The sequence below is a fragment of the Seriola aureovittata genome, chromosome 11 (genome assembly GCF_021018895.1).
Source record: "Seriola aureovittata isolate HTS-2021-v1 ecotype China chromosome 11, ASM2101889v1, whole genome shotgun sequence".
Classification (NCBI taxonomy): domain Eukaryota; kingdom Metazoa; phylum Chordata; class Actinopteri; order Carangiformes; family Carangidae; genus Seriola; species Seriola aureovittata.
The window spans coordinates 11,857,024-11,873,260 of record NC_079374.1 but is presented as its reverse complement, the minus strand read 5'-3'; the positions used below and the strand labels follow the sequence as shown (position 1 = coordinate 11,873,260).

General features: G+C 39.8%; 1 protein-coding gene across 1 annotated transcript; it reads right to left on the bottom strand.

The window, feature by feature from the left end:
* Nucleotides 1-7,000: 7,000 nt before the first annotated feature.
* slc5a3b (solute carrier family 5 member 3b) lies at nt 7,001-15,620 on the bottom strand. Its single transcript, XM_056389297.1, has 2 exons — nt 15,394-15,620; nt 7,001-13,191 (listed from the first exon to the last, which is right to left on the bottom strand). Exon 2 carries the CDS (start codon nt 12,899-12,901, stop codon nt 10,769-10,771), a length of 2,133 nt encoding a protein of 710 aa, XP_056245272.1. The 5' UTR covers nt 12,902-13,191; nt 15,394-15,620; the 3' UTR covers nt 7,001-10,768.
* Between the last annotated feature and the right edge of the window lie 617 nt (nt 15,621-16,237).

Below are 16,237 nucleotides of genomic sequence, written 5' to 3'. Positions count from 1 at the left end.
CTTAGGACACCATTTTAAAAGAAGTGCTGAAGCAAACAGTAACATTTTAAGCCCTGATTTAAATGAGCTGATCTCGGGTGTTCAGGAAGCTTATTCCACAGGTGGGGAGCAAAGAAGCTAAAAGCTGCTTCACCTTGCTTGGTTCTGATTCTGGGAACACTGAGTAAATCTGTCCCAGATGACCTGAGGGGTCTGGATGTTTCATATCGTGCAAGTAGAGCGGAGATTTATTTGGGCCCGAGACCATTTAGTGCTGCATAGACAAGTAGTAGGATTTTAAAATCTATCCTTTGGCAAACAGGAAGCCAGTGCAGTGATTTAAGGACCGGCGTGATGTGCTCCACTTTCTAGTGGGCAGGTGTTTATTCACCTGTAATTCCTTATCTGCTCACACAGAGGGAGGACATTACAAGGGGGATTTCTGGAATCAGTCTATAGGGACTTTACTGTAGCTCTCACTAGATGGCAGTATAATGCTACACATTTTCGGTCATGCACTTAATTTTTTTTCAGAGACACACAGTGGGGTCGAAAAGAAAAGGGGGTCAAAAAAGGTGAAAAAGGTAAATGTGTGCTTTTTGGTTCCGTGAGGAATTGAAACTGGGTCTTCATTTAGGATAATGTAAGGTATCAGTTTCAGCACCCTGGAGTCATTACAGGGCCTTTGTCTTGCTCAAGGACTCTTCAACGTGGTGTCTGTTTGCTGAAGGGATTGTTTGAAACCAGATCCTGTGTTTGAAGAGGCGGCATCTCTCCCCCTCAGAGCCACGCTGCTGGAGTGGATGACTCCCACCATCAAGATCATTTATGTTTTGCAATGCAGTGCCAGCGGGTGGACGCTGCGCTGACTTTTTTTTTTTTTCACTGTAAAGTGAAACAAGAGAAAAATGGAACAGTAAGTACAAAGAGCACAAACACAAAAAGACAGATGCACACACGGAGAGAAAACTAGAGCTGAGAAAAGAGCAGTAAACTGTTGAATTCCACAGCCTCAGAGGAAAGACACAGATGACAGAAGTAGACAATAACACCTTGACTCTAATCTGATTAAAATTATATGCAAAATTTCTTTCAAATTGTAGAAACTGTTCTATGTGAATATAAACAGAGGGGTCCAAAAGTCTGAGACCACTTTCTGATTTGGACCCCTCTATATATTGTAAAATAAAGAGGGGAATTTTATCTACATTGCAAATACAGGGCTCTCCTCATGCAAAATCTACGAATTGGTGTCTTATGCAAATGGCATTTCCATGTGCAAATATTGCAAAGGGAGATTTTGCATATCAAAATAAGGAATAGTCAAAGTGTATAACAGCCTCCTCCATTGACCCTGGATTTTTGTTGCCTTTGTTTGTCTTGGTCTCTGGCCAGTTATCAGCATCTGCACATCTTAATAATATGGCATCTCAGTAATCTGATGTTTCATAATCAAACATTTCTTTAAAACATCAGGACTTTGTCTGTTGGCTCAGTGTGATGAAAGCATGTTACAACACAATGTGTGTTGAAATGAACTGACAGCAGGGGACCAGAACATCTGATGCTTTTCATAATAAAGGGAGAGGGACATTGCATCAACCCGAAACAGCTTTGCTATATTTCCATCATTTCTATCGTTAATAAAGTAAAATAATATAGTAAGGTAGAGCAGACAACACTTTTGTTATGTGGCAAAGGCGGAAATACCCTGGTACAGAATGCACATGTATGTGAAAGTACTCATAGTGTAGTAAAATGGCTCGTGTCAGTGTTTTATGATTCAATTTTGGGTGACATGACGGCTGAGTGGTCAGGGTGCTGACTCCCGGCTGGCCAGACGCTTTGCTGCATGTCACTCCCCTATTCTCTTTCCCAACATTTTCTGTCTGTCTTCATTTACCCAATAAATTCAATAGATTTGATAAATTGAACACAATTTTATTTATTTAATTCCATTCAAGTTAAAGGGGCTACTTGTGAGTTTACTCTGTCACTGAACATGGTTTCTTGCCAGGAGCAGGTGGTGGTGAGTCACTTGCTAAGAGCTTCCGCCATCATTAAGTTTACGATACAAGAGGTTATAAAATGTCCTCTGAGCAGCACCGCTTCTTCAGGGCAGACTTGACACTACAGCAACTGGCTATTGGAAAGTGACTGAATTCATTTCAAAATAATTTAACTCAATTTGTATTTAATTTATTTTAATTTTTCATATATTATATGATTCTGGACAGATGTGGATGCAAACTTCAACTTGACTGGTTCCATATGAACTCAAGTGTAGCATTAGTAAGCCCACAACCACTAGTGGGCAGTAAAGTCATAAGGAGCATTCATACCCAGTATAAGAAACATGTGGGCAAGTCTCTATTTGTTATTATTATCATTATTTTAGTTGACAGCTATGGACTCTAAACAGTATTTCAGTTCTGCACATAATTTGTTTTTATCTAATTTGATTGATTTAACCCTCGAGATTGAATTTGATCGATGAACAGTACATTATGATTTGATCTATTGATGATATACTGCCTTGCAGTATTTCCAGTTCAATCTGTGTTAGATTTTACTTTTCTTTTATTATTAATTTGTTGGGGCACTTTTTTCTCTCCTTCATTTTTTTCCTCATGTTTTGTTTTAAGGCAAAAGGAGAAATAGAACTGCCAGTCTGATTTAAAAGATTTTTTTAATGACTGACTTGACTTAATGTACTTTATAGTCACATTGAAAGGACAGCATGGCCCAGATGGTTTTTCAACATTGGATTTGGAAATGGTTTATAAAGACCGGACGAGTTGGTATTAGAGCTATTGGTGTGTGGGTGGTGGTGGTTCTGGTGTGGGTATGGCTCAAGGGGCCCACTTGGGAAAATGTTTTCAGCCTATAATTCCTAATAGCTAATTAGCCAATTATTCTGAAGCATTTTGCAAACAGCTGATGCCAATCAGCCATTACAAGCACGACTTTAGTGCTCTGCCTGAATTAACGTAATGCTTCGTATGATGCAAGTGCAGCATCCCCAGGTTGTAAACAAGCTAAGGACAACAAAGTGATGACTGAAATAACCTGAGGCCATCGGAAATCATCACAAGCCTGGATCAAGCATCAACGGTCAGAGACGAACCAGAACAGCAACAGAAACCCCAAGGCGAGGCTGACATATGCAAAAGAGGGGGCAATACCACGGGAGCCAGTGAACCATAAAACCCATGCTCAAATGTTATGTAAAACCTGACATGTAAATTCACACACGCACATACACACACACACAGACTCAGACACCATATACCATAATATACTGCCTATTTATGCATACAGGAACACACTATACAAAGCATATTCTGTTACTTAACATGTTAGTGTTTGTCTGGATATATGTGTGTTCGTGGCACACTGAGGTCATGCCATGAATAAAGTGTTAACATACTGTAAATCAGTGTTCTGTGAGTCACAGGAGTCAGCCTACATCATTATATAGATAAATATAATCACAGCGTTTTGGTTGGCCACTATAGTTATCTGGCCATAAATCCAGAAATACCTGTCCATGTGACAAACAACTTCAGCTTCAACGGTACATGCTATACACGAATGATTACTACTTTTCAATTCAATACAGTATTTCATGTAGTAACTTGATTGTGATGGGAGCAATCCTCCATATCTCCTCTCTGTTTTCTTTGTCCTTGAGTGACAGTACGGCAGTACTTTTCCACAAATGCACATGAGGCTTCTTGCCTGCGTTACCACTCCCTACTCCTAGTGAAGATGATGATCACTCCTTTTATCTCACTGAGGTTCTGACCTAACGCTTTAAGTCTGACCTTGAAGCCTGACCTAACAAGGGCAGCAATAAATGCAGATTGGTATTAAGTTGAAATATAAAGTCACACTATCTTCATCAAGTCACAGTCTATGTTGCATAACTGTTGCTTGGCAATGCGGCTCTAAGACAAGATTCCTTTGCCATGTCTGTCTGGCATTGAAAAACTTGGAATAATCTGTTATGCAGGTTCAAAACAGAGATTACAAAATTGAGTTAATCAGCGCTCATTGTGATACCTCAAACTTTTTAGAGAGGCCATTTTGTAAGCGGCCACAGCAACAGAGCTAAATCAAAACCTACATCATGGTTTGACTACAACTCCAAACAAACCACTTCTTGGCATTTGTAGTACCAGTTGTTTATTGATTTTAGCTAGTTAGCTGTTTTTTTCCATGCTCCGCCTCCTTAAATTCCTCCACCCATGCATAAGGCACAAAACATGGTCTGACAGCCAAGTGCATGATAGCTGGGTCCCAAAGATCTTTTGTTTTCTTAACAGACAATTACATTAGTTTTTAACCGGTCAGACAGGTCACACTAGCCTTCATCTGTCATTGAGTTGTTATAGCTATGTATAGAGTGTGAAATGGTTAGACATGGGTGCACTCGGAACTAGTATTAACAAAAAACCAATATGGTTGAAAGAAATTCAGTAGAGTGTTAAATTACAAATAACTTTGTTGATTCAAATCAGTTGGTTTAGATCAATTCGAGTTCCGTCAGGAGCACTGGGACATTTTTTCCGGTGGCCTGAGGGTCGTTTTGGCACCGTAAACTGATAACTTGACCAGCCAGTGGAATGAATTGAGGGGCCACTCTGAATCCATGCATCAGACACATGGATGTATCCATGATCAGATACAACGTCAACCTACTTCTCCACCAGTAACATTTTAGACATGTCGCCTGGTGAAATGGATCGGTCGTCGTCATGGTGAGAAAAAAAGGAAAGGTGAAGCAAAAAACAGGAGATTAAAAAAGAGAAACAAGTAACAAGGTAGTGACCCCATCAATTTGTAGTGATTACTGGTAAGTAGACAATATTTTGATCTGGATCTACTATCTTACGAAGGCCATCATGCCACTACCATGGTAACACTACTATCTATCATTCATCAGCAAAATGCCATAATTCTATATTACAAGCCCTTTCCCAGAAAAATACATCTCCCTGGAAAGTGCAAAACATAGTGGAAGGAGAATGAAGTTCAGGCGCTGTAGGGGGTACCTAAGGGCACTAGAAGGCTTGAAACATTACATTCTCAACTTTGAACCTCAGCCATCACTGTTTCCCTCTTTCTTGTCTTAAATTTTTCCACCCTAACCTATTTTCTGAACAATGTGGCGGTGAGTTCATAGTCCTATCTTATCACAGAAACATGTGAGAAGAGTGATAAGGATTGTTTTTGACTACTTACATTATGACTTACAAGAATGAGTCCTGTTGCTAAGGTTAGCTTCTTTACATATGAACTAACCTTCTATTTTTCTGCATCATATCAATAACTTGCTGTTTCCAAATCAGCAAACTCTTTATCAGCAGTTTATACTTGACACTCCAGCCGCCATGCTGTTGATTTGTCACTAAATCACTCATCAAGAATGTTGTTGTCAATGGTCAGTTTGACCCAGTAAGATGGGAAAAGGCGTCACTGGTGTATGCCTCATTGATTCACATTCATCATGTCGCGGCCCTAGACACTATTCTCCCTGCTGTTATTACTAAAGGAGGTAAATATTTCTTTTTGCCATTGAAGGCCTATTCAATAGATTAATGCCAGAATACCTGGCATGCCGCCATAGTTTAGTCGGGGCTGTGAATGGGGAATGACAGGAATGCATTGACTATGTGTTTGCTGTATATTTGAAAGGTCACATCACATTCCCTACATGGCTGCTTTCGTTGCCACCCCAATAAGAATGAATAACAGTGATGTTTTTAAAGTTTCAGAATGGATGAACACCCAGCGGCCCCAAGGCTGGGCTCAGAAAATCCCAAAAAGTCATTAAACATGATTGGAAAACAAACAAAAAAGCAGATATCGAAAAGAGATTTTTATGTGTAATGTATTTTTCTACAACACACTAATAACAGAAACAGCTAGCTCATCATAAATCAAATGCATCACTTATAATATACAATATACAATATACAAAACCAAACATTACATTTTCATTCCAATCTAATGAGTTTCCTATAGATGCAAAGTGCTGAGGTGATGGAAAGACATTCTCTGCCCTTCCTTTACGGGTGTGAGATCTGCGTGGGAATGAAAAGCTATGCAGGTGCAAGTATGCCAGTATGCTGATCATTGATTGTGGTTTAAATAATGCAATCTGTTTACTTTTCATGGTTTCACATCACAGGAAGAATGGTAGAACATTACTTGTTTCAAAATAGCTGCATGCCATGCCAAACCCTGAAAGATACAAACCCTGATATAAACAGCATAGTTAGCAGAATTAAACTGTATTAGCAATGGTTTTCAAATCAAATCTGTGCATCATATACCAGACCCCAATACTGGATGGAATTGATTAAGTGGGCTGCACCACCAGCCTACAAGTTGCACCCAGGCAGCAGCAAAGGATTTGAAGAAGTAACATCCTAATTTCTTGGAAATACACCACAGCCAAAAAAGGGTGTGTTTAAGAGTAGCCTCTGTAGCATTAAGGTGCAACTAGAGCCAAATGTCTCCAAGAGAACAAAGAAAGTTATGGGCGTTAAGAAGCTTAATGGACTGTGTTGACAGTTAGAACTGTTGGCATATTTTGTGGTTTTATTGTTTGTTAAACTGAAAGAAAACATTAATAGGACTGTGTTCCAAATAAAGTTATACCTACAACAGGCTGTACCTCATCTCGGTACATCCCCTGTGGTACCGTACCAAAAAGAGTTACAGCACAGTATCTGTGGTATTGTACCATAGATTTACCACAAACTACATTTTCTAAGGTAACTAACCTGTGGTACAGTAACACAGAGCCTGTTATCCTGTGATAAATGTTCCCAAATACCGCACAAAAATTTACCACATAAGCACGTGGTACAGTACCACAGGATTTATAATACAAATCCAAAGAATGTATGGTACAACACAACCAAAGCCTGAGGCCCAATCCTGTGGTAAATGTTACAAAATACTAAACAAGCCTCTATGTACCACAGGAATCTTCCAGAGGAGCATGTGGTATAGTACCACAGGGTCATAAGGGACTAGTACCACAGACATTTCATGTTTCGTAAGGGAACCAAACACTGCTAAGTGATGTTAGAGCTAATAGTTATCTGTATCTTTTCTTTCTTTATGCTGGGTGTTTAGCTGCTAGTATCCCTGCTAGGTCTCATAAGTTGAGAGGCAGGCTTGAAAAACCATTTATCAACCTGTTTTTGAAGGACTGACCAAATTTAAAGGTGCTATATGTATGTTTTTGCTATCGCAACATAGCCAACGTTAGCATTAACAGCTGTTTACTTACCAGTCTAAAAAAAATGTTGAAGCATGCTCAGCATCAAACTTCATGTCTTGTTTCTGACTTTGGAAAGCAACAACAATGTTAACTCTTTTTTTGCTTCTATTTGATTCTATTTGTATCACTTATATTCTTCTACTGAAGTTAGCATGATAACCAGCACTGCTTAAAGGGCGTATACTAACCTCTGGCCTAGCAACAATTATGGCCACCACCGCCGGCTCCTGGCAAGAAACCACGTTTGGCAGCAGACCACCTTAACCCCAATCACAGCCCTAACGGTTATCTTAACCGTCCATCTAACCTGAACCATTTGATTACTAGAGCTTGTTGGTAGCAGTAGACAGCATCTCAGGAAGTACTACCTCAGAGGATCTGCTCTGGGCATTCATGACCTACTATGTATTTCATACCCCTTATCAAAAGATATCCATTTTGAAAGATCCCAAACAGTGATAATAAGAATACAAAATATAGGCAGATGGCTGGGGCACTGCAAACACTTACAGTCTACCAACAGGATGTGAATGAAGACCAACTAAATTATGTTTGCTTTATGGTGTTTAATTTTGGTAAGTCCTGCTTTATATGTCTTTAGGCAAAGGAATAGTATCTTATCCTCCACAGAGTTCAACTGACACTGATGTGTTGTGCTATAGAGAAGGCTGTATGAAGGCTATAAGAAATGCAACATTTACATTTGTGAATACGACTTAAGCAGTGTTTACATTTGGGCTGAATTTGCAAGCCTGCATAAAACATAACTATTCAATATTCAATAATATTCATATAAAATGACTACATTTTTTATGTAGCTATTGACAGATTGCAATGCATGCAGCCTAATTCATCATATCTAATAAAATCATCATTCCAAAGTTGTGAAGCCAGTTGGAGTATTTGTTTCACTATTGTTCGACTATTGTTCATGTTTTCACTGTCCAAAATAGACAATGAACAAAGCGTGGCCTGGATGCCAGTACTTTTCCACAAGGACAATATCATTAGTTTCCTCATGGGGAAAAAGCGAGGGCATGAGTCGACTGGGGGTTTGGTGGAGGAGTAAGCAAAATGTGTGAGAGTTGAAATGGTGCATGACAAAGAAAATTCCACCTAATTTGAATTACTCAGTCAAGTTGTCAAATTTCTGGTGTTGCAATGTTCTGAAGTACACAATTCAAAAAGTTGTTTCTCACACAAAATAAATAATGGGTACACATTTGTTTTGTTTTTTTGTCTCAATGGAAGTTTTATTTTCAGTGTCTAAAAATAAAATACATAAAAATAACTCTCAGAAAGAAAGACAAGATTTTAAAGCTCTTTCCCATACAGCAATCACCACTTATCAATCCTTTATATCTTATGCATCATTTATGCCTGACATTGATAAGGATTGGCCTGTCACATTACGACATTGACTTTTTGCACTGAGGTCATTCAACACTGCTTCCAAATTATAAAATACAACAAATACATTTTTTCTTTTTTTTTTTCTTTTTTAATTTCTGTGTTGGTTGTGTTCATATCTGGGCACCTTACATTGTGGAAGTAAAGAGCACAACTCAGAAGGCCAGTAATTTTGTATACCTGGTTGAATTACCCTTGATAATGTCATGTGTAAACTCATCCAGCGATGTTCTAATCCTGTAACAAACGTCTGAAATGTCATTTACGATTTACATTATATAATTCTCTGCTGATATGCAGCTAATTCAAAAGGGAAATGCAGAAAAACTTTCAGGACATAAAACTTAACACTTTTTTTTTGTTTTCTTTGACTTTTTTGTGTTTTTTTCACTTAAGCATTGCACGCTAAGACATTTGGTAGGTGGTGTATAAAAGATACACATGAAACAAGATTAAATGACATTTCAGCACTGCAGTGCACTAAAGGTACATTGACGCACAGTGGATACACAAGAGATAGCCTAATATAGAAGAAATGTATACTGTCTGTGATCCAGTGAGCCTTGTATTACATTGTACACAATGTTAACATAATGCAACAGACTCCACACACTTTTCAACAATGTAACAATGAAACATAAAACCAGAGATGCATAAAATGTAAATTGATACAGAATCATGAGTATTGGTACTTGGGGCGTTTTGTTATGGTAGTGTGTAATAGTGTAGTGCATAAAAAGCTGCATGTTGGTGATACAATAACAGAAAACGGACACAAAAAAAACAGTTGTAGAAAATGCAATATTTAAGCCATAAAAAAAAAACAGTACAGCTCCAGATGTAACATATAACAGCCAATCAAAAAGAATACGTACCACACAATATTAAGTTTGGCTATTTTTTCTCTTCCAATGAAAAACAAAAAATCTTAAAAGAGGATCATTTCTAATATTGTGCTTCTTCTCTTTTTTTTCTGTGCCATAAAATATGTACATATTCTAAATACCTTGTATTAACTGCAAGCTTGGCAAAATGATTTTTTATGCAATACCTCCAGTAGGCTAAATGAAACCAGTGGATATAATTATCACCATAAACTTAATGGTCATATGCAACACCAGCAGAGAAGCAATGCTTCTTAGCATTTTATATTAATTCTTGTTTTATAAATGTCATAATGATCCCCCTCATAAGAGATAAGCTTGGATATCATATTCTCTACAGCAAAACATTTGGACAATTATCAGGTGACAACCCTGAAAGGACTGTCCAGGGAATAATAATTAAATTGTAATAACATACTTGAAATTCTATCAATATTAATGTAGTAATAGTGTTCAGAGGCAGAAACATGTAAAAAAAAAAAAAAAAAAAAAAAAAAAAAGGGCAATAACCTAAAATAGTTTTTACAGACATATGTATGCTATACCAGCAACTAAACTTACAGTCACTGTCAACAAGAGTGGAAAAAAAGCTTCTATCACAGAATACATGTTTTTTTTCACCGTACAAAAAAAGAAAGACATGTGCATATGTCAAATAAGGCAAATATTAAATTCGCTTAGAGTACTACAATTCTAAAAATCCCAGTAGATATTCTGAATGAAGGATTAACAACAAGAATTGTACAAAATGGACACACCATTGCCAGATAGGCTTCATAGTCATAAAGGAGTATTGTTTTTTTCACATGAAGAAGCTTTAATCATTTTTTAAAAATGATTAGAATAAGCTTAGATCCCTGTTAGATAGCTACAAAAGACAACTGTAAATATTACAGACAGAGCGTCTCAAATCTCTGAAAATTCAACAGTTTGAGCCCCACATACCTTCCACCTTGATAAAAGTCCCCATTAGTTCGGTGCAGGGTTCAACTACAGTGAAAAATAAACAAACAGGAAGATGCCCACAGAGCAGACACAAGTTCAGGAGAAGTTTAACTCTAGGTGGCTCGCACAACATCTCTGCAATGACTCCTGCATCGTCCTGCACCACTTTTTGCTGTGCACTCTGTGCTCCGTCCTTATATCAACAAAACCAGTTCCATAAAAGTCCCCATTAGTTCGGTGCAGGGTTCAACTACAGTGAAAAATAAACAAACAGGAAGATGCCCACAGAGCAGACGCATAACAGACCCAAGTTCAGGACAAGTTTAACTCTAGGTGGCTCGTACAACATCTCTGCAATGGCTCCTGCATCATCCTGCACCACTTTTTGCTGCGCACTCTGTGCTCCGTCCTTATATCCACAAAACCAGTTCCGTAAATTCATGCACCTGCTACTCTCCCCATTCCCATTGCAGCCTTCCTCCGCTCTGATCATCTCCATCCTTCTATCACCAAATCGTTCTGCAGGGGTGGTTGCAGGGGATGTTTCTGTACTAGGGGTTGCTGGGTCATGTTCAGTGGATGGGACCAGGAGTTTGACATCCGCCCCATCCAAACACCTCTCCTTTCTGACATCTGTTGGCAATTCTTTACGTAGGCTTGCCTCACCATTACAATTCTTGTCAGACAGCCTGTACATTTCCTTTCGGTCCTTTGCAGGAACAATTTCAATGTTGCGGAGCCCCCAGATTGTGGTGGTGCAAACCTGCTCTTTATCTGGTGGAGAGGTGCAGAGGCTGACCACCACTGCTACCAGCCCTGAAATCCAGAACAGCCCAGCAGCAAAATACATGTAATGAACATGAATGATGAAGGCAGGCCTATTATCTGGCTGGTCACAGAGAGGCTGGCGGTAGATAAAAGCTAAGATCAGTCGTATGGTACCTAGTATGAAACCTGTCATGCCTCCGCAGAATGCACCCTTCTCATTACACCGTGTCCAGAACACACCTAGCAGGAAGAGGGCGGCGACTGGTGGAGTGAGGTAGCCAGCAACTTCCTGGATGTACAGGTATGTTTGTCCACCTTGCATTTCAATGATAACAGGGACCCAAGCAATGCTGATGACCACCATGAGTACAACAAACAAGCGGCCCACAATTAGCAGCTCACGCTGTGATGCCTTCCTCCTAAAAGTTTGGTAGATGTCCAGGGTGAAGATGGTGCTTGCACTGTTGAAGATTGAGTCAAGATCACTCATCAGGGCAGCAATCATGACCGCCATCATCAGACCCCTGAGTCCCACAGGCATCACAGCCATGACCAGACGAGGGTAGGCAATGTTTGAGCAACCGGCCTGAGAACCACACACAGCCATGCAGTGCTCTGGCCCAATGCAGGCGATCTCATCCGCAAACAAGATGCGAGAGATCATTCCTGGAATGACTATGACAAACATGGGCAGGATCTTGAGAAATCCAGCCATGAGTGTCGAGCCCTTAGCGTGAGCAATGTTCTTTGCTGCTAGTACTCTCTGAACAATGACCTGGTCTGCACACCAGTACCAAATAGATGCAGGGGTCTGGCCAAGAATGAAACCTGGCCAAGGGATGTCTTCATCCAGAGGACCGTGAAGGATGCGTAGTGAGTTTGGTTTAGGCTCAATACGACAGGAAGGAGAATAGGTGAAATTTCCAGTAGCCATTATAGCAGAAACATTGGGAATTGCCTGCATGTACTTAGTTCTGACACCCTCTAACCCACCGACTTTGACTAGGCTGATGATGGTTAAGGTTAGGGCTCCACCAATCATCAACACTGCCTGAAGGGCATCCGTATACAGAACTGCCACCAGTCCACCGGTGACAGTGAGCAGTGCAGTCATACTGATAAGCAGTACAATGGACAGATAAAGGTTCCACCCAAGGGACTCCTGAATAAAGAGAGCTCCAGCATACAAGTCCACAGATAGCCTGGTAAAAATGTAAAGTAACACAGACAAAAAAGCAAAGTAAACCTTTAGCCTGTCGCCACCATAGCGTTTCGACAGGTACGCAGGCATGGTGTAGACTCCTGAGTGGATATACACAGGGATAAACACCCAGCCAAGCAGCTGCAGAAGAAGAAGTGCATTAAATTCCCATGCTCCAACAGCAAAGCCACTTGCTGCTCCTGATCCAGCCAGGCCTATGAAATGTTCACTGCCAATGTTACTCACGAAGAGTGATGCACCTATCACTATCCACGTCATGGAGCGTCCAGCCAGGAAGTAGTCACTCACAGTGCTGCGATTGGCTTTCCACATGGCAAAAAACCCGATGACTAGCACCAAGACAAAATACAGTGCTACCACAGCTATGTCTGCTGCTTCCATTCCAGGACCCATTTTTACAGATTACTTTTTTAAAAATATGTCTTTGAAGCTCACAGCTACAGGAATCCTTCCAAAAAAAGGGAATATAAATAGTCAAAGTTATGGATTTAATTAATAAAAATGGAGCAATGGAAATGCTCTGCTTTGGTTTGCTGTCTGGATGGAAGCTGTAGTATCCACTGCCAGTTCAAATTCACTATAGGTGTGCTTCGGAGGGGGTTATCCACCGGCACTAAGGTCGTTCTACATTTAGAAGAGGATGTTGTAGGCTTCTGGTCTAGAAAACCCTAGAGTTAACATTCCTGCAAGACAGCAAAGACAAAGAAAAACACCTCATTAGAGCTTTAAATTTGAGAGGGAAAAACAGCGGACACAAATGCTTTTAAGTTTACGTTGACATAAAATGATCAAAATCACTAATAAAAGACATCGAGAAATATGGCATATAACTCTATAAACCACACGAAAATGAATACGATTGTTGATTTTAATATATTCAGTTTTCCAACTGCAGTATTTTTTAAATGTCGGTCATTGGGTTTAGCCGGACTTTACTAATGAATCTTTTTAACACAAAGGACTCAAGACGTGCCACTATAACAACATCAAAGAAAGCTTAATAACATTATATAAGAAAGTCAAGAAGTAATGTGTAGCCAAAAACTATGTACTTTCTACATTGCCTAATAATTGTCCAGACTTGTTTCATTTTGAAAATTTTGCACAATTCCAAACATGCCTGCACAGTCTCAAGCATTTCTGGAAAATGCTAAAGGCAGTCATTCTGTGCTGGCATAAAATTGTGACGTTCCATTTTATGGTTTTGGCCATGAATGAATAAAGAGTACAGGATGCACTAGCCAATAGAACATTACCCATTCACACACAATATTATAATACTCCATACACACACCTAATTCAGTTACACTAACACATCTAAACCCTTAGAATTGAAAACACCAACTTACATTTAGTTGTATTCTACGGTATAAACTGAACATGTGCTGAACAAATTGATACTTAAAGGTAATAGTGAGATAAATCACATTAAATCTCTTTCAGCAAATAATAATATGCATGGTGATGTATGAGCACATCTGTTTTGTGTCAATGACACACTCAAGCACACACTCTTGGATGTCTGGCCTCTTTTGAGGTTACAGCCTGTCATGCATGTTTGAAAATAACCCCACGCCTTCCATCTTCACAATCAGGCATTATGCATCTTTCTCTATAAAAGAAGCCTTTGTTTTCATTTTATCATCTCACCATCCATGTCTCCATGTGCTCCCCATAAAGTGGCCAAGAGTCCCCTGCTCTGAAATACAGTAATGTTATTCAATAGATTAATAGAATTTTATTTGAAAAGTGATATGTGGGATTTATAACATAACATAATCACTTCCATCCCAATATGCCAGAAACTACTTGTAGACCCTTCACCAAGACTGCTGCCAAAATAATATGGTGTTGCCATTGCCACAGTGGGACACCAACATTAGCCCAAGTTGATTCATATATTTGCCTCAACCAAAAACAGCAGGTGTAATTCATTTATTCTTCCCATCCCTGCAACAGAAGCCAATAATTAACTTCCACCAGTGGTGATGAAACTGGAGCTCTGATATAAGAAGTGTGAGAGTCTGCCCAAAGTATTCAAAAGCCAAGAGATGCCAAGAGGAAACAGCACTGACATGCATGAAGCACATGGAAGCACCTTAAATAACCCTTTAGATATAACAAAGTAAAGTACCAATTGCCAAAAACAATAAAAGCCAAACTTATGTTACAGCTAAGAGGAAATGCAGATGAGTGGTGCTCCTGCACAGGTCCACACAGCTTAAAATGTGAAAGACTTAAAAGCTGTTTCAATAAAGAACATAACATGAAATCCAGGCTGAATTCAGCTGCATGTAAGACAAGCTGACGCCACCATGGAGCAGTGGCATAATGGAGAGATGGTGTACAGAACAATGCCACTTTAATTGGTGGGCAGATGTATCCGAAAGCTTGAGACTGCCTTTGTGAATACAAAGAGGCGACATCAGTCCACGGCCAGGCTTGTACTGCACATATGCACCTATCAGGCTGTAGGAAATTTCTAGAACAGTCCTTCATTCATCCGACTGCGAAGGATGCGCATCCCCGAGGAGCGTGTATTTCTCATTAACAACTATCTTAAATGCACTACAAGACTCGGGTATGGATATTTAACACTACAGGCGAGTATGATATGCAGTGTTACTCAGATGTTTGAAGCATTTCTCCCTGGTTGACGTCAGTGCTAAAATATAGGCCACTCAGTCTGTTGAGACATATCTGACAGAGATAATCACTGATACAATATCTGCCATAAGCGAAAACACGGGTACGCAGGCTTAACACTGACAAATGATCGCTTATTTTTAAATATAAAAAAAGTCACTCGAGTGGTCAGGTAGTCACCTCACGTACTGACTCACCGGCTCCGCAGTTTAAAACACAAATGAACACTGAACATGTACCTTGGTTTGCTAATGCTGGCGTTAAATATGCTAAACACAACACGCCCCAGAGGGAAGATGTGGATGAGGAAGAAGTGACTCCGTCCTCAAGACCTGTAGCCCCCTCCACTGACGGTCGCTGCCTCCTCGTACCACACACTGTGGTCCTTGTGGTGGTTAGATGCGAGCAGCTCCTTGTCTTTCCCTGTATCTCTCCCCTCGCAGGATCTGTGAGACCCGTCAGACAATGCTCCCCTCTCCTTAAAGGCACCAGTTCAAGTCCACGCCCCATACGCGCCCATGACGCGTTTGGGTGCTAAACTGCCCACGAGAAGTGACTCCAGCCAATTATCCCGGACTCATGTATTGAACTACATGTTTTCATTAACTAAAGTACAACAGGCGCGTATATTTTAAGTAAGAAGTAATTCTAAAGGGGAAGTCAGTGGCCATTAGACACACCAACTTTCCACAGTGTGTTTTTTCTTTTTCCTGCAGAGGAGCTCTTTATTTTTGGCTTCTTTTAACCTAACACCACATTTATGGCACTTATAAATTATATCGAACTGATGGATATTAATGACAGCTCTTTTTAACATTACTCAACTGAAGATGACATTTGTATATAGATATTTGGTGATAATTGGAGAGAGTGTCCAACTTTAACCCACAAGCACTCCTTATAGCAAACAAAAATATATATACACTTGAGATGAGCCAATCCTCCCCAACATGCAACCATAAATAGGTATCAATGTGGCTAATTAGCCAGTAGTAATAGCTGTAATGTCTCCAAGCTGCTGCAAAACTTCCAATCGGATTTTTGATGAGAACAGTTTCGAATTACGGTGTTTTGTTTCTTAAG